This window comes from Pezoporus wallicus, unplaced genomic scaffold (assembly GCF_028554395.1).
Source record: "Pezoporus wallicus isolate ANWC-B61680 ecotype Strahan unplaced genomic scaffold, APGP_CSIRO_Pwel_v1 contig_7360, whole genome shotgun sequence".
Classification (NCBI taxonomy): Eukaryota; Metazoa; Chordata; class Aves; order Psittaciformes; family Psittacidae; genus Pezoporus; species Pezoporus wallicus.
The window spans coordinates 109,114-133,938 of record NW_026639632.1 but is presented as its reverse complement, the minus strand read 5'-3'; the positions used below and the strand labels follow the sequence as shown (position 1 = coordinate 133,938).

Genomic DNA, 24,825 nt, shown 5'->3' with positions numbered 1-24,825 from the left:
CCTGATGCTGCTCCCTCCCGGCTTCTTGTGCCCCCCACTGGCAGAGCATGAGAGACTGAAAAGTTCTTGAACAGGGTAAACATTCCTCTAGCAACAACTGAAAACATCGATCTATTATCATCATTGCTCTCAGGCTAAAGTTGAAAACACAGCACTTGCAGCAGCTACTAAGGATGAGGAAAATGACTGGTAGAGCTGAACCAAGGCCAGGGGCCCAGAACTGAGCACAGTATTCGAAGTGCAGCCTTGATGAGGACCTAATAAGGGTTTGTAACTCATTCTGTGATCAATGGAAAGCTCGATTTGTTTGTTTCATTCGGAGGTTGAGGTTCATGTTAACAAAGACCTGTACAGACCTTATAAATGACCTCTGACCTCTTTTTTTTTTTTTTTTTTTTAATAGCTGTCCCAGCCTGGAGATAGGGGCTACAGATGAGCCTGTCGAAGGATGAGGGTGACTTTCAGCAGTGGAGCGGCCGGCAGCCCTTGGGAGCTGTCACAGAGCTTAACTGACCCAATGACATGTGCTGCCTTTGTATTGTGTGAGCTCGGGTGTGAAACACCTAACACAGCCGGATGCCACGCGCTTCCATCACCGCGAAACACGCGTCTCCCGCGGGCTGTGACGTAGCCCCGGAAGGGGCGGGTGTCGCCGCGCGTGACGCAGCACTAGCGCGCCGGTCAGGATCGGTCACAAGATGGCGGCGACGGCGGCGGCGGCGCCTTGGTCGGGAGAGGCGGAGCGGCTGGACTTCCTGCGGGAGCGCCATGTGCGCTTTTTCCAGCGCTGCCTGCAGATCCTGCCCGAGCGGTACTGCTCCCTCGAGACCAGCAGGTAGCGGGACGGTATCCTGCGCCTCTGGGAACAGGGGTGGGGGCCGGAGACCTGGCGTGACGTTCGGGCAGCACGGTCGGAGGGCGGGGCTTTTGCCGTTCGCCAGCTTTACCTGTTCCCCGTACAACCGTTTTTCTCTGGCGGGTGGTCGCGCTGACAGAAAACCTGTCCTGGAGAGGCTGCCGCAGCTGGAGCAGGAAGCAACAGCAGGAGCACGCTGTGGCGGCCCTGTGATCGGTCGCGTCCCGCTGTGGCCGGAAAGGAAGCGCTGCCTGTAGGATCTGCCCACCATCGCACGGCTCCCCAAAATACGAGTGGATGTAGGGGCTTCGTTTGTGCGCGCTTAAATTCCCCGTTATCCACGAGGAAAGACTTTTTGATCCTTTTAATGTATTTAAGGTCTGTGCTTCAGTCTTGAAAGCCGATTTTAAAATTAGTGACTTAAACCTTTTGTTGATCGAAGTCAGTGTACATACTGTTATTTTTTATTTTTTTTTCAGTGTAGCAGAATTAATTTAAATCTTCATTAGCTAGTAGGAGAGTTAAAGTACTAGAGAAGTATGTATCTCCTTTGGAATTTGATGGACAGTTTTAATGGCTTCAGGATCCACTTACTTAAAATTCCTAGTCTTTACATAGCATAGTTATATCTGAGGCACAAGAGAATCAATATTTTGATTGTCAAGGTGCACTTGATAAAAACTTGGAGGCGTGTAGAGGGTTTGATATTCAGCCAGTAAAATCACCAGGTGCTTTCCACTTTCTAATGTTTTGCAAGTCACACTGTGAAAAATGCCGTTGATCAAGTCTTCCTGCTGAATCAAGCTTTATTTCAGTTGAGAGTACAAACACTTGGTAAAAACGTGTAAGAACTACTATGGATAGTGCTGAACTGTGTGGAATAACCCTTTATATACAAAAGGGAATTCTGAAATATTTATTTCAGAGATGTAAGCCATTAAGAATTAACTGATGTTTCAGCATACTTTGCCAGTTATTTTAAATGACAGCACAAGGAGGTCTAGGCATGTTGTACTCTTAACTCTAAGTATTACAGTTAACAATAACATGCATTTATACTAGAATCATAACGCAGAGGGCTAACCTTGGCCACACTGTCATGCAGAGAAAGGCTAAAGAAGTGTTCTGCCTTAAAGAGGGAAGATCTGATCACAGCCTTCCATTACCAAGAAAACTAGTAACAGAAAAGGTAGGAGTGCCCTGGTTACAAGGGACCATGGTGGTGGGTGTCCTGGGCTATGGGAACAAATTGCTTCAGGGCAAATTGTTTAAATGTAGGAAAGATGTTCTTTGCTGTTGCACAGTGAAGTGATGGAGTCTTCCTTGAAGACCTGGCTTGTCAGGGTCCTGTATCTTCTCATGTACAGCCCTATGCTCTGCAGGAGGTGGGACTGGTGATCTCCTGGACATTTCTGTTCTGTTCTGTGATTTAGATTGCCAGGCTGTCAGTTTGCTAGTGAACTGAAGCAGAGGCCCTGGTTTACATGGGGTCTTTCCCATTCTTTTTAAATAATGCTAATTATAATGCCAATTGTTTTGAAAATTCTTGAGCAAACAAGGAGTTGCCTGAGCTTAAGCTTAATGTGTGGTCATAGTGACCGCAGTGCATTAAATAACCAGTGCCCCATGTATTGTACACAACGGTTGAGCAGCTCTGCAAAAAAACACCGTTTTCTGAAAACTGAAACTGTCAATTTGCATCTCTTTCGGGATGGCTTAATTTTGGGGTAACGAGCACAGCTTAGCCCTTCAATTAGGATAAAAATGGCAGTCATCTAAACTTACGCATTTTTTTGAGTTTTTACTCAGCCAGAGGTTTTCTAGTTCTCTCACACTGATTTTTAGATCAGTGTTCTGCAGATATGCATACATATCTGTTAAGAAATTCTAAGCAGGGGATTGAACCACAAATGCGTCATCCCCAGTTTGACCTTGAGGGTACTAAGGCTTTTTTTTTTTTTTGACAAGTACAAGGTCAGTGGGTTCAGAAAGCCGCCTGAGCTGGCACTGCTGCAGAAAGAAATGCTGTTACCATTTTATTCTTACTTCTCTTGTTCCTGCACTTTGTGGTGAAGTAAATGGGGAAACTCAAGTAAATTAAAGAGAGAATTCTTAAAAAAAGATGTCAGTGAGTTGGTTTTAGTTCACTGCACTGCAGCAGAAGTGGCTGCATTTGTGGACACCAGGCAGTGTAGTAGAGCATGAAATTTTCCACACAGTGCTGGTCTTTCTGAGTTAATCTGTAGTTTGTCAAACAATAAAAGAGTAAGTACAGCGATAAAAGGAATTCAGTACTACCTTTTTTACTCAACATACTGGCTTAAAGCCTTTATAATTATTTCTGTTGCTACTGCATGCAGCATCAGCAACAGTAGTTTTTAAGTAATCTTTATCCATGCCTGAAGATGAAGAGCACTGAACCTGTCATCAGAAACATCTTTACTTGCTTGTCTTGGACAGGAACTTAAGACAAATGATACCTGTTTTGTAAGCTTTCTGTAAGTTGGTTCAATAAATTTCAGCTGCCAAGCTGTGATCCTTGTCTTCCTGAATTAATACACATGTAGTAACTAAAGTGGTACGAGGTTTGAAGAAAAGTAACAGCAAAAGTGATGCCAGACTTGGGGGCTGTCTTATAAAGGGTGGCCCTCTATGGAAATAGCTGTATACAAAACTTTTATGCTTCATGATATGTTGTCAGCTAAGGTGCTGCTAAGAGTTTCTTTTTTAGGCTTAGAACATGTAGCTGTTAATTTTCGGTGAGGGACTAAGGATGCAGTAGCTAGGTGGCTGCATCAGGCTCTACGTCCAGTGGTGCCAGATGTTCTTGGCTATTATATGTAAATTCCAGCGCACTATGTGGGCTGTTCTTTAGTCATGCTGGTGCTGTTAACACAGAGGATCAACTCTCAATAAGTAAACTGAAACTTAACTATATGTAAACCCACTTTTTACGTTTTATCTGATCCATGTTCTGATCCATCCCCAGCATCCCTGGGGGTTCATTAGGGACCGTAGTGATAGGACAAGCGGTAACGGGTTAAAACTTAAACAGGGGAATTTTAGATTGGATATAAGGAAGAAATTCTTTAAGGGTGGTGAGGCACAGGGAAGTTGTGAATGCTCCATCCCTGGCAGTGTTCAGGGCCGGGTTGGACAGAGCCTTGGGTGATATGGTCTAGCGTGAGGTGTCCCTGCCCATGGCAAAGGGGTTGGAATTAGGTGAGCTTAAGGTCCTTTCCAACCCTGACTATTCTATATTTCTATTCTATGTATTTTTAAGAATAGATGACAGTTATTCTCTGTCTTGTATGTACAGCCTTGTGGGTTTGTACCTAGTTTGCTGCAGTTTCTACTGCTGAAGTTGACATGTTATTTGTGCCTCACTGGAAGTAGCATAGCTGGGTAACACAGTGTGAAAAAGTCTCTAAGTAGCTTTCAGTACAACATTGTCTAACATGCTGTTTGTGAAAATCAGAAAATACATGCGAGGTTTCCAAGAAATAATTTACTGTAGTTGAAGAGTAGCTTTCTTGTTTTGTTTTTTTTTATAAAAGTAGTGGTTTTGCTTGAAAAAATTGGGTTATTATCCAGAATCAGATTTTGGGTTACAAAGACTTGATAAACAACAAAAGTTGATACAAGCATTGAAGTGTTAATTTTTGCACTTCGAAGGGCAGGTTTTTAGTCATCAGGTGGCTTAAAAGATACTCTTGTTCCACCTTTGTGTAAACCATACATTTTTAGCTTTCAATACTCGAAACTTTATTTGTAATAATAATAATAGGAAAAAGACATGTTTTAGAACCCAATGATACAGAGCAAGTTTACACTTTCTGCCATGAATACTTTTACTGGTGGAGGTGTACGCTGTTCCATGTTGGGTTTTGGGGTTTGTAGTTTTAATTTTTTGCGAGGATCTTAGAGTTCCATGGAGGGATTTTTTTTTGAAGAAGGAATGTGGATCTGCTTGAGCAAGTTCAGAGGAGACCATGAAGATGATCAGAGGGCTAAAGCACCTCCCCTATAGAAACAGGCTGAGAGAGCTGGGCTTGTTCAGCTGGGAGAAGAGCAGGCTCAGGGGAGACCTTAGAGGAGCTTCCAGTGCCTAAAGGGGGACTAAAGAAGTCTGGAGAGGGACTTTATGCAAGGGCCTGTAGGGACAGGACAAAGGGGAATGGCCTAAGCTGACAGAGGGGAAGTTTAGATTAGATACTAGGAAGAAACTCTTTACTGTGAAGGTGCTGAGGTGCTGGCACAAGTTGTCCAGAGAACCCGTGGCTGCCCCATTCCTGGCAGTGTTCAAGGCCAGGTTGGATGGGGCTTAGAGCAAGCTGGTCTAGTGGAAGACGTTCTTGCTGGTGGCAGAGGGATTAGAACTGGATGATAAGGTCCATTCCAACTGTAGTTGTTCTGTGATTTTGTGTTAATGTCAGTGTTCAATATCCAGGCAGGTTACAGATTAATACCTTTTGTTTGCAAGAATGGTATGAAAAGCAATGGAAAAGCTGAGATTTAAAGTAAAAGGGGGAAAAAAAAGAATCAAAGGATGTCAAAAAAGGTGAAAAAAAAATCAAGTAACTTCAGATTAACAAGTCAGCACTATTCACCTGAGTTCTGGCCATCGTTTGTGTTATGTAATACTAGCAGTTTTGAAACAGCAGTTGTTGACTTAAATTCTGGTTGTGAATGGCCAGGCAATGACTATAGCAGCCTGTCAGCCCTCCAGTAGCAATGTCACCCTTTGAGGTTGTGTCACTGTAGTGAGATGAGTGCCTGCTGCATCATTATTTGGCTGCTGTTATTTAATTAGATGAATTCTGTTGAGGGTGTGTTTGGGCTGACATCACCATTTGTCTTTGTTCTTACTGTTGGCGCTTCTGATGCAGAACCACATGCAGAAATTACGTGGCTGCAGAATCTTCTGTCTACATCTGTCTGTCGTCATCAGAGGTGCCTACTACTGGCAGACAAGGTGGCTCATCAACTTGTGACTTACTGCAAATTGTAACTTAAGTCTCCGAAGGAAAGCTGACATTAACTTCTGAAGTTAGTTTGCTGAAGTGTAGTTTCTGTCTGCTTAGCAGCTGTTTCACAATCCATCATCTTACATGGTGAAAGGAGAGCAGGAGTTCCTAGAATAATAGTCAGATGCAAGGGTGGGTGGCAGAATATTACATCCCTCTAATTTTAATCTGATTCAGAGCTTCCAAGGTACCATTACATTAACATTTTCTCTCATAGAAAGCTATCTCAAATTCCTAACACAGTGCTGTTGCTTTGGTGGTCTGTCAGAGCAAGTAATGCAGCTGCTTGAGGGTTTAAACTAGGTGACATACTTTAAGCTAGATGACTGCAGTGGTTTGGGGTGAAAATGAAACCCTCAAAGAAGGTGTTAGCATGCAGGTATGGTAGCACATGCTTATACAAGGAAATGGGCTGTATGCAAGAAATTCAGCATGCTAGCTGTTTCACTCTTGTATTGGACACTTGGATTTGAAGTGCTTGATTTTTTATGTTTTAATTTAGTTATCTATGCTTGCAAGAAATAAGTACCTCTAGATGGTGATTCTTCCTGTGTGCTTGTTCATACATTGGTTAGCTACAAAGGAAGCCTTGCTGTTTGACATCTTACAGAGAAATGTTTACAGTACAAAGAACATAATTTCATCATGCTTTCTGAGCTAGGCTCTGTGTGTTGCACCACTGTCAAAGGCTGAAAATTCATAGATATATCTGTTTCTGCAGCCATTTGTTAATTTCCCCATGATATTTATGGTGGGAAGTGTAAGTCTTATCTTTTTCTTTTAGGTTGACAATTGCATTTTTCGCACTCTCTGGTCTGGATATGTTGGATTCCTTAGATGTGGTGAACAAAGATGATATAATAGAATGGATTTATTCCCTGCAGGTCCTTCCCACAGAAGACAGTGAGTGAGTTTTTAGTTTTTTTTATTGATATTAACATCTTTACTTTTGCTTTTTACCTGGGGAATAGTGGTAATAGCCTCTTGGTTTTTATAATATACAAAGTTGACCTTCCTGAAGTGCTGTGCTGGTAATTCCAGATGGATATGTTAAGTGAGTCCTAGAAATACATCTCTCTACATTAATAAATAAAGCAAGAAGCAGCAGTTAGTTCAGCTTTTTAATGTATGCAAGTTGAAAAACTGGAATTTATTTGAAGATAAGACAGTATAAAATAGTATAATAAAGTTGCATCTTTAAGCATCTCAGAGGAACATTTCACCTGGTTTTAAAAGAAATGCATATGTTATGTAAGATTACAAATATCATTATATTGACTTCCACTAATTGTAACTATGCCCGGAACTTCACAGGTTATGGTTATTCAGAATATCGTTTGGAAAATGGAAGGTTATCAGTTAAGAAGCAAAAAGGATGAACTCAGTTCCTGCTTTAAAATTAATAATTTTTTCCTTAGATCTGTGAAGGTTAAAGTTACCTAAGTTTTTAGGAGTAATGCTGGTTCTGCAGCCCAGCTGTCCTCAGATTGGAAGGTGCAGATCCAAGCCAGAGAGGGAGCACACAGGAAGGGTCCTTTTCCTGGCAACTTGGCAGAAGTCAGGGAGGTTCTCTTTCTGTGGTTAGTTGCTGTTGGCAATTTTTAATATGGCAGCGCAGGTGAATGGTTAATAGCAATAGAGGGAGTGAAAGAGAGGGAGATGCAGGTGAGATGACTACTGCTTTCTGGCAGGAGGTGCTGAAATGTGAAGTGATGGTGCTCTATGCTGGTCTCTAGAGAAAAGGTGATTCCAGGTACCCCTCTGTAAAGTCATGAATGTGTACTTCATATGTTGCATGGTGGTAGAAAGAAAATTGTCTTTTTCCTTATAATATCTAGTCTAATTATATACTTAAAATAGGTGTCTTCCCTAAAAGCAGTTATATGAAAGAAAAGCATTTTTATGAAGTAAGCATATGGAAGTCAAGATTGACGGTGCTTAGTTTTTACAGTTATAAAAAGGTCCTTTTTATTATTATGGAGACTTGAGAGCCACCCCAGGCATTAGTGCTAATAGATTTGTTTTCTTGTGTTGTATTCCAGGACTGATTCTAGAAAATTAGGGGTTTGGATCACGTAGTTGTTCTCACAACATTTTTAATTGTGAGAAGGTTCCTCTCCCTTAAGGTTAAAATTTTTTTCCATGATGAACATGTGGGTGTTTTTCAGGAGTTGCTCACTTTCTGATCTTTATTCCAGTTTTCAGGAGTGTATTCTGAAAGAACAGTGAAGTTTGCAAGAAGAGAGAGTAGAATAGGTGTTTTTTTGTTTGTTTAATAGCATGCAATAGTTCTTGGGAGGGTGTTCTAACTAGCCAATGTTTGGAATAGTCCCATTGTCAAGAGCCTCAGAGGAAGAACAGTATGAATTTCAGCATGCAGATGTGGAGCCAAGTCCAAGGGCACAGCTGAGATATGCTCCTCTTTTTTCTGGCTATCATCATAAAACTACGGGAGAGTAGCTTTAGGAGGGCTCTATTGGGAGTGCATTCTGTGCTCTTAAGTAATTAGTATTTCCTTTTCACCAGAACAAACTTCCCTTCAATACTATATTTTTGTATCACATTGTAAAAACTCTGCTGTTCTTACGCGCTTAGGCTTTTGGTTGATAAAGCTATCTGATCACTTGACCCCTAAAATTCAGCATTATTATTGTTCCATTTTTACTTCATCTAATGGACAATCGAGGGTGCAAAACATAAACTATACCAGCATCAGCAAGTTAGATATTGGATGACTACATGTGCAGAAGAGAATGTATACCCTTCCATAGAGTCTGCTTTGAATAAAATGTATTCACTTTCTTTTTTTTTAATCCTGGGTGTGTGCAACCTTTTGTTAACTGACAGCCCCCCAGCATTAGAGCCCTGACGCTCTCTTTTTCCTCTTTGAAGTAGCTAAACCCTGGTAGGCTGTAGATGTCAAGTTGTTAGTTTTGAAATGCTTGTGCATCTCTAGTTAGAGAATGGTTGCTAGCTTGATGCATAAGAATCCTTCCAGGTGAAAAAAAAAAAAAAAAGCCTTTACATCGCTTTTAAATAAACTTTCTATTGCAACTTTTTTTACATGCTTGCTGATAAATGTATTTTTTAATGGAAGATTTAGAATTTTAATGTTCTTAATCATGCTTTTATACTGTAGTTTCTGGAATGATGAATTCCAGTAATCTTGCCTTAAGTAAGCGTATTGTACTTTAAACAAGTCTTCACTGATTGTGTGACTGAAAACCTAAGTCTTGGGGCTTGTTTTTGATCTTGTCACTGTTTGAAATCTTAAAGTGAGCAAAAAGAGAATTCCTGTAATTCTCATCAGAAAAAATAAACTCTGCTGTTCATGTTATCCCTCTAAAGGTTCCATATCCATAGCGCTTCAGTTGACTTTTATTTGAAGTACTTTTTAAGATGGCAAATTCAATTTAGTTTGAGCGCTACTGCTACTTAGCAATTTTTCAAATGAATGTGAGACAGAACAGTTGATGCTCTGCAAACTTAGTATCTATTTGTTTTTATCAGTAACAGTTACAGTAGGTATACTGGCTAGGATAGAACTCATTTTTCCCACAGTAGCCTGTTTGCTGCTGTGTGTTGGGCTTATGGCTAAAACAGTGTTGGTAACTAACACAATAGTGCTGGAGCTACTGCTAAGCAGTGCCTGCACAGCGTCGACGCTGTCTCTCTTTCCATATCTGCACTCTGTTTTCCCCTAGCAGATATAGCCAGGGGACACAGCCAGCACAGGCCCTGACTGACCTGAGGGATACTCCATATCATCTGACATCATGATCAGCAGTAAAACCCTGGAAAGGGGGGAAAAAGGAGGTGATATTTTTGTTGTAACATTTGTCTTCTTGAGTATAACCCTGAGATGTGCTGAGCTCCTGCTTTCTGGGTTGTGGCTAGACACTTGCCTGCCTGATGGGAAGTAGTGAATGAGTTCCTCCTTTGCTTTGCTTGTTCCCATAGCTTTTGCTTTGCCTATCAAACTGTCTCTGTTTAAATCTGTGAGCCTTCTCCCCTTCTCTCTGTTTTCTCACCTGTCCATGGGAGGGGGAGGTGAGTGGGTGCTTAGCTGCTGGCTGGGTTCAACCCACCACAGCAGGGCATTACAGAACCTGGTAGAAAAAATTTTGAATTTTGTGGTTTAGAATACTTACTAGACAAAATATCACAACATACTGTGATAGATTTAGGTAACATGTTTGTATTTACTCGTATGTGATATGTCTGTTGGCTCATAAAAGCTTCAACTCAGAGGTTTGTAGCATTTGAAAATTTTGGGTGAAACTAAAGCTTACGAATGCAAAATGTTGAGATCTTGATCTCGCTGGGTAAGAAAGCAAATATATACTCTAATGAGCCCAACTGAAATGCATTAAAGGAAGGTAAAGATTAAGGTCTGTCAGGATAGACTATATTCTTCTGTGAGTTTATTGTAACTGATGCAAAAATAATGCCCTTTAGGTGCCATAATTTCAGTTGAAGTATTCAAGAGACTGACTCAGTACCAGTTCTAATTAGGAGAGAATGGCATGTCACACATGCAAGCTGATCCTCCACAGAAATTTACCATCTTTAGCTGTAGGCTTAATCTGATTACTGTCTTTGAAGGACCCCTGTCTTCTATAACTCTTGCAAAATAGTTTGGCTTTATAGTCCTTATATTTGGGCCATAGTACTTCACCTGTGCTTTTGGTAAATGCTCTGTTTAGGCCCATGGCTGATACATGTTTTTGTGTGTTCACTGCGGAAAGACCATGCTGTGTTTCCTTTCAGAAAGAAGTTGAAATCTTGAAAAAATTAAAGTTTTTTTTTTTCTTTTTTGAGAAGGGTGGTGTTCTCTTACAAGCCTTATCAGAAATTATGTGTATTTAGACTTAGACTTGCTTTTGAAAGTGTTAGTAAAATTGGAAAAGGGTTGACAGGAGATCCTGTTTCAGTTGAATGTTCTTAACATTATTGTTATGTCAAGACTTTTACTATTTTTCTTCTCATAAAGCAGCTCCTAGACAGACTTTCCAATTGAAGTACACCTCTTGGCTCTGTGTTCAAGTAATCTAACTACAGACAGACAGTGGAGACACTTATCCACCATCCGCCCCCACAGCAACACTGGCATGTGTTTGGCCCTTTTTGAGAGCTGGTTTAGCTTGTTAAAGTGGAAGAAAGCATCCATTTATTTGTCTAACAGAAGGTTAGCTTTGTGTTCTGCTTGTGAACCGTGTTGGCTGGGAGTGCTAGTGCCAGTGCCAGCCTTATGAAAGGGAGAGAGAAGATTGTGCTTTCTGACAGCAGGCTACTTCACTAGCTTTGCTGTACTAAGGAGTGCCACCAAAAGGAGAGCTGAGACGTATTTCATTTGTGGGTCTGGACCCCCAAAACCCGTGCATAGAAGGCTGAAAACCATTAGACTACATGAGGGACCTAAAACTTTCTTCTGTCAAAGTCTAAATTTAGATAATTAATGATTCTTCTTTACTTGTGCGTCAGTACTGAAGAAAATGTATAAAATGTCATTGACTGTTTTTTGAGATCATTGTTATATGTGACCTTTCTGATTGTGAGTTTCTTCAGCAAAAATACCAATTTTGCTCCAACATAACCTTCTTCAGTGGCTACATATGAAGTGTTTAACTGGATGTTAATGGACTTTGATTTTAGAGAATGCAACTTTACATTTTATAACATATTCTAGTGCTTTGATTTGTAAGAATAACTATTTTTTAGCCCTAGTTCAGGAAGAATTGTTTATGCTTACTTTTGTCTGGATGTACCGCTGTGTCAGCCTGTGTTAAAGCTGTGACTTTTTATGTTAAGATTTTAGTGATGTATGTAAGCTTGCTTCTGTCTGTACTTGGCAAAATGAGAAAAGCCTTGGAATGAGAGGAATACATTGGTAACTGAATGGGATGAAGCAGTGGTAAAAGTTACCGATCTTCCCATGCAAGATAAATTATAAAAGATAAATAACTAAAATGTCCTATCTGTAACAAAAGACCTGCCAGGATAAGTCATCTGTGGTCATGACTTGAAGCTCTGTTACATGTTTTAAGGACTTTTTGACCTATATACACATAAGTAATGTGGCTTTATTCATGGGAAGGTCTTGGCTCTTGATATAAGTGTGGAGTCTTTTGGTTTGGGAAGAGGGTTAATTTTCTTTAGTTGCATTGTTGGATGTGAAAAGTTTTTCCAGGTGTGTTTTGATCAGTGTGGAAAAGTAGTAGTAGTAGTAGTCATGCAGCAGTTGATGAAATGTCTTATTTTTTTGCACTGTTCCAAGCTCTTTCAGTGTTTAAGTATGCTTAATTCTGAAAGTGAACACTAGTTGGTGCCATTTCATAACTGCAGCTAATACTTGATGCTTCAGCAGACTGTGCTGACAGACTGTGCTGAGGCTGAACTCCACTCCAGCAATTTTTTATTAGGGACCTACAAGAGGGAGTCCATAGAAATCTGGAGAGGGACTTTTTACAAGGACATGTAGTGACAGGACAAGGGGGATGGCTTTAAACTGGCAAAGAGGAGATTTAGATTAGACGTTAAGAAAAATTCTTCCCTGTGAGGGTGGTGAGGCACTGGCACAGGTTGCCCAGAGCAGTTTTGAATGCTCCAACTCTGTCAGTGCTCAAGGCCAGGCTAGGCAGGGATTGGAGCAATCTGGTCTAGTGGAAGGTGTCCCTGCCTGTGGCAGGGGGTTGGAACTAGGTGATCTCTTAAGGTCCCTTCCCAGCCCTAACTGTTTGTGGTTCTGTGGCATAAACTGTGATCATATCCTTTTAATTAGTGTATGTTTAATTTCTAATTCTGTTTCTGATTCTGACAAGCTGTTTGTGATTCAGGAAAGTAGGCAAAAGTTTGATTAGCTCTACGAAGCTGTTATGTGAGATACGAAGTACAAGTACTTTTACAAAAATCATAAAACACGTTTCACTGAAGATGAGGTGATGTGCATAAACTGAAAGACAGTGGGTTTTCCCCAATTCCACTTTGTTTTCTATTTGTTTTTGAACTTGTATGTTTAGAGGAAGCTAAAAAACACCAATTGAGATATGATGGCAATGCTCCAGAGTCATCTGATTAGAAATTAATATGCTTTTACACTTCCTTTGCTCAGCATGCTGTTTTTTAATTCAAGAGTTGTAACTAAAAATTGAGCAATTTACTTGTAATCCCAAAGGTCTGGGAAGCATCTATGGCATACACATTAATGACTAAGGATTTTTTGTTTGGAGGAGGGGATAAAATTCCTTTTAAAGATTATGCAGTATTAAGGGCATTGAAGAGCCATGCTGTTCTCTTTCTCCTAGGATCCAGCATGTAAATTCTGGAATGTGAGATCAGAAGTCACTGACTTTACGTAAAAAGAGTCAGAATAGATTTTAAATCAATGACAGCAATACAGTTAAAAACCCAGTATTTTAAGATTACCAATGCTGCGTTTTAGTTAGTAGCAGTTTAGTAGTGCAAGAAAAGTTTTTAAATATTACATGAAAATTGAATATCTAAAGCAAGTAACATTCATGTACTTTATTTTAAACTCTTTTTTTCAGAGTAGCTGTCAAGTCAGAAGTCAGTCAGAGTGACCCAATAACAATAACCTGACAATAACCTGAGCACTTGGCTTTCACACTGCCATTTCTACCTTGGTAATGAATTACAAGCTACAGTTTAGAAGTCCAGTGATGGGGATCAGTTTTTCTGGGATAAATCCTTCCATCTAGCAACTAACAGCTGAGTTCAGTTTGACTGCAGAGCTGTCCTGATTGTAGCATGTTTTAATTTGCAGCAGGGCAGAACAGCTGTGTGCTGGTAAGGTAGCAGCTTTTTTCTGGGTGAAGGGTTTCCACATTAGTGCCTTTTCAAACTGAATTTTGTAGTTTACTTAAGCAGTTAAGACAGATTCATTTTTATCAAAAAGGGGCCAAGTGAATGGTGATTTTTTCCACAATGTCACCTAGGGAATTTGGTGTATAAGAGGTAGGAATTCTAGTTCTCTTCTTACTGATTCATCTACTTTGTCCCATTTTTCATATTGTGATGCTTTTGGGCCAGTGTCTCTCAGGACAGCTTTCAGCTGTGCACGCTTTTTTTTTTTTTTTTTTTTTTTTTTCTTGTCTACAAATACTCGTTTTACTCGTTTTCTGTTTGTGGATATGACTTACCAGTTTTGGAGCAGGTTGAAATGACCTTTGTTACACCTGTAATATCATCAAAAAGTACTTTTGTTTGAAGGGTGGGGAAAGTGGAGAATTGAAGGTGGTTCACTCCATGTAAATTAGATACAAAGACTTGTTTGGCAGAGAAACTAATTTACATACTTTAATGAAGGTAAAGTACTTAGACTGATAAGAGCTTCTAGTTTAAATGTTGCATACATGCAGAATGTATTTACAATTAGAAGCCAACATGCTGTCATGGTTTAAGCCAGCCAGCAACGCAGGACCACGGAGCCGCTCGCTCACTCTACCCCTCCTCCTCCCACTCCTGGAGGGATGGGGGGGGAAATCGAAAGAATGTAACTCCCATGGATTGAGATAAGAACAGTCTAGTAACTAAGGTGTAACACAAAACAACTACTGCTAACACCAGTAATAATAATGATAAGGGAAATAACAAGGGAAGAGAACACAACTGCTCACCACCTGCTGACCAATACCCAGCCCAGCCCGAGCACAGAGCTAGCCCTTCCGGGTAACTGCCCCCAGTTTATATAGTGGGCACGATGTGCTGTGGTATGGAATACCCCTTTGGTTAGTTTGGGTCAGATGTCCTGTCTCTGCTTCCTCATCACTTCCACTCCTCCCTGGCAGAGCATGAGACTCAGAAAGTACTTGGTCAGAGTACACATTACTTAGCAGCAACTAAAAACATCGGTGTTATCAACATTGATCCCAGGCTGAAAGTCAAAACCACAGCACAGCACCAGCTACAGAGAAGGAGAAAAATGACTGCTGCTGCTGAACTCAGGACACATGCTGATAAATGACACCAGAACTGGTAGACCACATTTCATAGTGATGTTTTTAGGCCTTTCAGCTTTATAACTATTTTTGTTCGGTTAGTGTGGTGCAATTTTCCTTAGTCTTCATGATTAAAGGCTGAAGAGATGAGGGGCAGATGGGCAGTGGGAAAGACGGGAGAGAGAATTTAAGAACACCGAAGTGACATTGAGCTATGGCACTCGCTAGACTTTTACTTTTAGAGGCTGAGGAGCAAAGTAATTGTTTTTTTTTGCCATGCAGAAGCAGATTTGAACCCTGCAAACCTGCACTTATTTCTAGACTGTGTGGTGCACACTTCTTTATGCTGGATGCTCAGTTATTGTGTCACGTTTCATTATACTGAATCCCTACAGAAATGTTTGGTAGCTGCAGCCTCTTGTACCATCTTGTTTTGGGTGAGATAAAAATGGCTCCAATTGAAAATTTACCTTTCACATCATATTAATTATTTCATTCTGATAGTACTGAGTTAGATCAGTTAGCTCACAACTGCAAATGGTTTGTCCTTTTACATGTTGCAAAGCATCTTAAAACAACTCTGCTTGGGAACCGATGGGATTACCAGGCAGGAATCCAGAGAGGAGGAAAAAATCTGTTAACTCTAGCTCTGGCCACTTTTCCAGGGGAGCAATCACTTTTTTTTTTTTTTTCTGTGGCAAGTATGGAAGACAGGTCTATGCTGATATGAACACTGTATTTCCACCCTATCAAAGTAATCTGTTGCTTTGTCATTACAGCAGGATCAGGTTTGCTTGCGGTTTTGTTTGAGTTTTTTTGGTTTTTTTGTTTTTTTTTTATTAGAGTGAAAACAAACTGAGTTTGAGAATATGCTGAAAGACGCATGCAGACTCTAGTAATACTGTCAATGGTGTTGAACTAACAGGTCTTAAGCTTGACTAGAGAATTATTGTTTTATAATGAGTGCTTCAGCAAAACAAACTAGTTAAGTCCTTATTTTTTTTTTTTTTCCAGGATCAAATTTGGATCACTGTGGGTTCAGAGGCTCTTCATATTTGGGAATGCCATTCAGTCCCTCCAAGGTCAGTTCATTGAGAATGTGTGTACGTGTCTGAAATATTTTCAGATAGGCAATAAATGATCATGTGTTTTTTTTATAATATTAACTGCATAATCACGGAATACCTGGAAAACAGGGATTTTTGCACTGTTAACGCACCAAAATGTTTGCAGACCTTTTAAGAAACATGTATAAGAAACATATTAAAATGGTACCACTCACGTTTCTAGGACTGTGAAAAAATTGATCTGCAAACTGGGGCTTGTCTCAGTGTACTTTCCCTGTTCTTTGATGTTACTGAAGTAGGAAAACTTCTCTACCTCAGGAGCTGTCACCTGGCAGAGAAGGACATAAACCTCCATATTAAGTGGTGCTTAATACACAGTACTTCAGTATTTCTCTTCCTGTGATGAAACAAGCATATCCACTCAAAGATAGTCAAGTCTCTGCTCATCCCATTTTTTCTTGACCATAAGAGAGGATGGTTTGAAGCCCATGGAACTGAGGTTCTAGAGAGTTAAATCTGTATACAGAAAGAAAGTGCCCTTAATACAAGAGAAAAAGAAGGTTAGCAGAGGCTGCAAAAGAAAGTATAGAGGTCTGATGGGGTCGGAAGAGGAAAGTCGAAGACAGTGTGCAAGGAAGGATTATGAAAGATACGGTAGTTCTGTCCTGTATTTAAGATTGAGAAGTCAAATCTCACCGAAGAGTGGATGAAAAATCTGCAAGACCACTAATGTATCACCAAGTGTTTGATTTTTGTGGCAAGATTTCAAATACAAATAAATGGATCTTGGGATCTGAAATTGAAAGCAAGAATAGACATCTGATACACTGATGACTGTAAAAATGTTTGTTAAAATGCTTAAACTAATGTGGCTGTGAAGGTAGCACAGCAGCCTGTTTTGACCTTATTTTTGTTTACTCTTAACATCATAACTTCATATTTCTCAGTAATTTGTATGAATGTTAATCTACATTGGAATAATAACTGCATATGCTCTTTGCATAGCAAATCATCCAAGTACTCATAGCAATAATATTCAGGAGTAGCACTTTCTAACAAGGGAAGATAATTGTGAAAAAAATTTTTTACATCTCTACATGGAGTGCTACAGCTGCACATGACAGGGAAGGTAATTTGTCTCTTAGTTTGTGTTGGTATTACACTACAGATGGTGTCTTCAGTGTGCTCACCCTGTAGTAGCAAGATGAATTCATCTGTTTTATTTGGAATTGACAGTTGGCAATCCAACTACCTGATGAGCTTGAAAATAGGAAAACTTCTACATAAACCTAAACCAGTTTGGTATCTGTATTAGTGACTTACTGGGATGCTTTGTTAAAAATAAGCTAGAAGACAAGATAGTAGATAACAATTTCAGTGTAGTTGTATAAGAAAAAGACTGGTTTTCCTCAAAAGGAAGATGTTTTTCTTTGATAAGTCACTTAAAGAAGCTGAGATCATTCTATTATTGTGGCATAACAGCATTATAAAATGAATGAAGACCAAATTTTACCAGACTGAGATGATAAAAAATTATCAGTCATGTTTCCTCAAAGATCTCTGTCAGTGCTGTGTGGTGCATTCTTCTGACAATCTTTTTCAAATCTTCCCCAGTTGAAGAGCCAGTTCTGGATATAGTTTGACATCTTGTAAAGGTCCATGCAGACAGAAAGTCCGTAAGATTGTCAAAGCATCATTATCCTTTCCCATCACTTTCTGCTGTTTTACTTTAACTCTCGACTTCCAATAGTACATGCCTCATACTTAAATATTCTCTTCTCAAGAAATGTGTTGCGGCCCATCAGTGTCTTGTAATATGTTAGCCAATCTGCAGAAGGGACAGAGGGGTGGAATCAAATCGGCTGCAGCAGTTACCTACAGGGCCATTATCTTTAGAAAACACTTTTGCAAATGGACATGTTTTTTGTTCAAGCATTGCTGTACTTTTTTCATTGCATCTACTTTAGAGAGATCAGATCTGCTTGAGTTATCAGCATACAAATATTCAAAGTATTTTCAGTAGTATTGCTGAAATGTTCTGAAATTACTCAGAAAAACTTGGAAATCCACTTTGAATTATATTTAAGGTCTTATTATTTTTCTGTTCATCATTTTAAAATATTCTATTAAATCTCTGTCTTGAAAAACAATTTTCAGAAAAGCCTGTAAGCATTTTGGATTTGCATTGACAGTTACTATTTATTACAGTTACCATTTATTACTATTTATTACACTCCAGTGATCTTATTCTTGAACTCTGAGAAAATGCCACACTGGAGGTCCCCAAATGTCTTCTGTCATTAGGGACCCTCCAAAATAATAGAAAAAGCCAAGGGGTATGTTACAATTTCCAACTTTACTAAATAATACCAGGATAGCTCATTTGATTTTGGTCTGGGGTTAGTTGGGGTTTTTGAGCTGTTACCCTTTCAGTGCCTGAGTGTAGTAGCTATGAAGCTCTTCGTGACTGTAGTAAAAGTGAGCAAAACCTTATCCACATGACCAACTCAACACTCACAGCCATAACAAGCCTTAACACTCCTAAGTGTACATGAATGCAGAGGGCTGCTTCTGTCACTGCATTTAAAATGAATCATTTAAAATAGGGTAACAGTTATTTTCTGAAATGGCTTCAGGTTCTGCAGTCTGTCTGATCAGGTGTTACTGGAGTTTAAATTGGCTTTTTACTTTAGAGGTGAACAGATGGGCTTAGGTCTTTTCAGTCTCTTTAAAGTGTTATGAAACAGTTTTAGAGGCTAGATTGAATACCTGGAACTTCTGTGTAAGATTGCAGTAAATAACGTGCTTTTACTTGGGGAAGAAAGGTATGATTTTGTTCCCAACACACTGTATATTCTCAAAGCTAAAGAATCCATATTTGTAACACTGATGCCAGGTGGGAGAATAAAGTTTTTTGAAAGTGGCACTCTGCTTGTTTATAAGTATGTTTAGGAGTATGGTTACTAGCATTCTTTAAAAATGTTTGGAGAGATCTTACCAATGGTTTTGCAGCAGCGAGAATTTCTCAGCTGTCTTTGCAGTGGTCAGTGGGAATTTTTGGTGACCATGAGTTATGTTTAAATATCTGTTCTAGACCATGTGATAGGGAACATTATCACGTCACTGAACTAGATTTAAATGTTTGAAAGCTTCCCCTCACCCTGCATCTTTAAGCATCAGTTCTTTTAAGGAAGACTCAGATTGTGGAGACAATGGTGGTAATACCCATGTAGCAGAACTATTTTACTCTGTCACCAGCATCCAAGTTAATCTGTTTACTGTGTGACTTACTGTCAGCAACAATAGATAATGGTCCGTGGTGAAACAGACAAAAATAGAGCAGTACTATTTGGCAGGGATTGTGGGAACGTAACCTTGAAAATAGGGGAGTTAACACCGCTGTTAGCAAAAGGGAGTCTCAAACCAGTTGCAAGGCACACGAGATAATGGTCTGTGGTGGCTCCTCCCCAGAAATCTCTCGCTTGCTCTATCTCAACCTGGAATCCTGGAACTCGGGAACACTTACAGACTGTACTTATTACAACAGGTGAATTGTAAGAGAAAACAAGACCAGGCTATATCACTGTTGTTGTCTCCTCTGACCCTCTCTGCACCAGTGTATTAGTTCAGATCAGTAGAGAGCACTTGGTAAGAGCAGTTTAAAAAGAGCTTGCTCCAAAACAGCAAGACACACAAACTAGGCCCCTTTTAAGTCAAACTAAACCAGAAGCTGCACTCTGAGTGAACTTCTCCATTAGTGGGCTGCTCATCCATGGAGCCAGACTACAGCTTGCATGGACTGTGTAATGTATATGATGTAGGCAGCTGCACCTCAGCACCTACTGCTCTGCTTTCCAGACCCGTTCCTGTTGCATTACTCCTTCATGTAGTATATCCTTGCTAGATTAAATATATTTATTCTGTTCAGTCTGAGTGTTCAACAATCCATCCACAGTTTAATAGCTTTCTTGGTGCCAGTTTTTGAGGTGTAACTTCTACTATTCTTAAAATAACTTTAAACTGATTGTAGGTACAGGCATCTGTATGCATCATACAAGCATAGTTTGTGGTCTTTATTAAAACTACCGGACTTGCAAAATTCTGTATAGCTCTGGAACTGCTGAAACCCTGTTCTGGAAAAAGCAATGTGCTGCTGCTACATTTTGAAATGTTTGCATAGAAAATGAAGTACAGTTAGAATTTTTGCATTGTCTGGATACAGTGGGGATTGATACAACTGGTTTGCGGAGGATGATAATACATAGTTTCATGAGCATACAGTATATGTGGTTATTGCGCTTTGTTTTTACTGCAGCAAGTAATAGTATAATAGAATTACTAAAATACAGAATGCATTAAAAATAAGGGGTGCAGTTATTTAAACCTGCTTGTGGGCTACCAAAGCTTTACAGGCAATATGGCATTAGCACATGTATAGAAAAGTACAATTAAAAAAAAAATAAAACCTTGTGAAGTGGGCATTTTTAGTTTATGTAGACATTGTATGAAAAATCATCTCTTGAAAGAGAATGTTGTTTGAGAACTACAGATGTCTTAGAAAACTTGCTGAACATCCAAGCACACTTGTAGTATTTAGAACATCTGGGTAGAGTTTTCCTACCTTTTGAAAACCCCAGTTTTCAAAAGCAAGTCCTTAGAATATCCTTATCCTTAGAATAAACTTTCCTTGATTAGCAAATACAGTTTCCCTCTGGAAATTATGTTTTCAAATATAAAGTCAAACTTTTATACTATTGTGTATTCTGTTCAGTCATTCCTGTTATCAGTTGATTTGGAGATGAACTACCTATTAAAGTGTGTGAACAGCAGTGGTGAACAGTTAACACTGATATGCATACTCTGCCTTTTTCAGTGTGTCTGTGTGAAACAGATGCATCTTCTGTACATCCAAGTAGGAAGAAATCAAGTGTTCTTCTCAATCCAGTTTAATTTCAATTATACACATGTTTAAAAACTTAGTTTTCTTTGGTAACTGCTGATGGGAACTGCCAGGACATTTTATAAGTGGTTGGTCCTAATATTGAGAACCTTTCCAGGAATTTTTCATCAAATAGTGTGTCTTGTATTCCATTTGACAAAGTATGTGCAAAGCTTTAGCTACAGATACAGAGAATCATTTCAAGGCAAGAACTGCTTCAAAACTGGCTTTTTAAACTGGAGACATGCTTTGGTTAAAATTACTAATTAATTACATTAAACCAAATACTTCTTTGGCAGGGCAAAATCATGTCACCCTATGTGTCTGGATTTTTTGTGCAGAATTTTATATTTTAAATAAGTTGAGACATCACAAGAGTTAAGCTGCTTATAATGAAATTTCCAAGGGGAAGGTATTCTGAAAAGATTTTTTGTTTTGATTGATTTAAAAGCATGAAAATCGGTGTGATAGGCCAAGTTGTTCCTTCTGGAATTAGAGCCTTTCATCCACTCAAGTTAGAAAAACATGACTGCAGTAGATTTTTCTACACTATTTGAGGGCATAGCTGTCTTGAGTCTGTGGTATGCTCCATGGGGAGGTCTGTCAAGCACTGGTGCACCTCTGCTACATGGAAGGCCAAGAGACCTGGGAGTGTTCAGCCTGGAGAAGAGAAGGCTCAGGGGCATCATGTCAATGTGTATATAAATACCTTCAGGGAAGATGTAAAGAGAATGGAGCCAGGCTCTTTTTAGTGGTGCCCAGTGACAGGACCACGGGCAATGAGCACACACTGAAACAAGAGATTTCCTCTGGACATTAGGAGACACTATCATGGTGATGGTGACTGAGTACAGACACAGATGGCTCTGGTAGTGGAGTCTCCATCCTTGGACATACTCAAAAGGCCCTAGATCCTTGACAGCCGGTTCTGCATGACCCTGCTTGAGCAGGAGTTTGGACCAGATCAGCTCCAGAGGTCCCTGCCAGCTTCCCATCACCGTGTGATGGTGTGTCTGTGGCTGGATGTGTAGGGCAGGTGACAGTGACAGGGGCACTAGGAGCTCGGGGATAGGAGTGGGAGTTGTTGAGACTGGTGCCCCCTGCTCAGCAGAGATCCTGGGCTGGAAGTGAGGGAGAGAAGGAGCAGCTTTCAGCACTCCTTTGTTCCTCTTGTTTCCCCAGCTAGAGCTTTTTCAGTGAAGCTGCAGCCATTTTCACCTGTTTTTTTTGCCTTCCTTTCCCAACTGTGTTTGTTTCCCTAGCATGAGAACAGTCCCTTGCTGTCTACTGGGTAATTTTCTAGTATTTTTCTCCCAGTTTCTTGCTAGAAGCAAAGCTTTTTGGTTTTGGAAATAAGTGTGACTTGCATGAAGAATACCAATTACACATAACATAATCTTAAATTAGATTTCATCCTGCTTTTTGAATGTGTTTATAGGATTAATTGCAAAATAAAAAAGCAGCTGATTAGGCAATAATGCTAGTAAAGTGTGATTTAAAAACTTGCTTGTGTCTGCTACTCAGTATTGAAATAGCTTTTATCCTGTTCAAAATAGCTGTCTTCCAGTTGCTCCAATTTGAGCCATCCCAAGTACCCAGAGTCATCTTGTTACATGTGGTTTCTGTTTTTGTGAAGTGGTACAGTCCAGGATGTGCCTATAAAATATCAGAATGAAAACTAGTAATTTAACACAGCTGTATCAATCCCTGAACATTAAAGTGGTTCCTGTAGTGTGACTAGTCTGCATTTTAATGCTATTTTCGCTTCTCTGTTGACATTATTTGTTATGTAAATAACTTTCTTTAAGCTCTGTTGTTTTAGAATAGAGATGAAAATAGATGAGAGGCTGGTTTGGTATTGCTTCAGTTGGCAGAGAGATTGCTAATAATCCCTCACACTGCTTTCTACTTGTAGATCATTAGATTCTACAGTCTTTGGTGAACGTATCTCCAGAGTTTTGGCTATTTCACAGTGCTTACCCAACTTCCAGGAAGCTAATGCCCAGTATCAGGATGAACACACTCTTGTCTTTTTGCTTAAAAGCAAAATAAATACTAATAAAACAAAAATAAAATAAATCTTGCATAAATAATACTGTTGGCAAAGCTTTCTTCCAAAGCTTCCTACTAACTGACTGTTTACAAGGGTAGCAGAGCTGTGCAGTAGCTTAGTTTGATTAGAAAAGCTGTGTGGAATGCCTCTAGTTCAGCCATAATGAGTGATGGGAAAAGAACTTTGTTTATCTCTTTCTTTCTTTTTTTTTTTTTTGGTGTGTGTGTGTGAATGATGTTTTATGATGTTTTAATTTTTCCTCCATTTTTTCTAGGGTCCAGGTTTGTCTCACCCCTATGATAGCGGGCACATAGCAATGACTTACACAGGTCTGTCATGTCTGGTTATCCTTGGAGATGATTTAAGTAGAGTAAATAAAGATGCCATACTGGCAGGACTGAGAGCTCTCCAGCTGGAGGATGGAAGGTAAAAGATCTTTTATATTCTGCAACTCTTTGGAAGGTTAATAGAAAACCCAGATGTAGAATGGGACACAGTTGAATTTCAGGGTCAAAGAGAGAGTATCATAGCATTACCATTTGGTGGATGAGGAATTGGCTGGATGGTCACACTCAAAGATGATGGTCAATGGCTTGATAGCCATGTGGAGATAAGTGGCTAGTGGTGTTCCTCAGGTGTTGATATTGGGATCAGTGCTGTTTAACATCTTTTGGCAGCAACATGGACAGTGAGATCTAGTGCACCCTCAGCAGGTTTGCGGATGACACCAAGCTGTGACACTCTCCAGGACCTTGTTGTCTGTCTTGTAATGAGGGGCCCATAACTGGATTCAAAGTGTGGCCTCACCAGTGCCAAGTACAGGGATATGATCACTGCCCTTGTCTTGCTGGCCAAACTATTTCTGGTACAGGCATCCAAATCATAGCATCCATCTTCATTTTGAGGCTATGAGAGCACAATATTTTACCTAGACAACACAGATACAACCATTTTAAAATGTTTGTAGAGTTTGGAAATATGATAGTTATAAGAAATCAAAAACTGGTTTGAAGGTACATTTTGCCATTCATATTAGAATGGTGACAATCACAAATACGTTTATACATACATGGAAAACTGATCCTGAATTTGCAGTCAGGAAAGAAAGCCTGGCCAGCTAGTAAGATTTCTAGGAAGGCAAAGAATTCTGCCTAAAACGGTAAATGTTAAAATGGTAGCTTATACATCAGTATATACTCTAAGCATTAACATCTTCGAATAAATAAAGACAGGTGTCATTACATCCTTGGAGATAGTCACCCACGCCCCTGAATGTTAATAGTTTTGTTTATTTTACTTGGCTTAGTTAGAATCACATCTTCTAGAAAGAAGATGCAGCATAGCTTTAGGTTATATTTATGGAAATAATGTAAATAGAAGTAACTCATTTTCAAAGTGAAAAATTACACAATTCCTCAAACTGCTTCTCATATTTTCTGATGTAAGAGGCTATACAATGTACAATGACCAAAACATTTCTTTCAGTTTCTGTGCAGTGCTGGAAGGAAGTGAGAATGATATGAGGTTTGTGTACTGTGCTTCCTGCATCTGCTACATGCTTGATAACTGGTCAGGCATGGATATGAAAAAAGCTATAGACTACATTAGAAAAAGTATGGTGAGTATTCACGAAGTGTTATTTCTTACTGTATTTTAAATTTGCTAGCTTTATTTCTTAACTATGACTGAAAATCCCTGTGTCTAAATTTAAATGTGGCAGTGTTTGTTCCTACTTTAGCAAGTTGAAAATGAGAAAGTATGTTGGGTTTTTTTGCATTTCTGTTTTCATTGTAATGTGTCTACTAGCAAGATAAAATTATCTGGTATGTTTGTTAGTGGCAAATGTAATCTGATCTTTTTTCTTTAAAACTCAATTTAAAATCAAAAGTAAGTTTTTGAAAATTGGGGCCTGATGTTCCTCTAATG

At 39.5% G+C, this 24,825-nt stretch overlaps 1 protein-coding gene across 1 annotated transcript in view; it reads left to right on the top strand.

Moving 5' to 3' along the window:
• Nucleotides 1-712: 712 nt before the first annotated feature.
• Nucleotides 713-24,825, top strand: part of PGGT1B (protein geranylgeranyltransferase type I subunit beta) — a 35,839-nt gene continuing 11,726 nt past the window's right edge. The window contains 5 exon segments of the mRNA XM_057415276.1: nucleotides 713-835; nucleotides 6,668-6,786; nucleotides 15,855-15,922; nucleotides 23,174-23,325; nucleotides 24,385-24,517. Coding sequence (XP_057271259.1) covers nucleotides 6,705-6,786; nucleotides 15,855-15,922; nucleotides 23,174-23,325; nucleotides 24,385-24,517 — 435 coding nt within the window. The 5' untranslated portion in view covers nucleotides 713-835; nucleotides 6,668-6,704.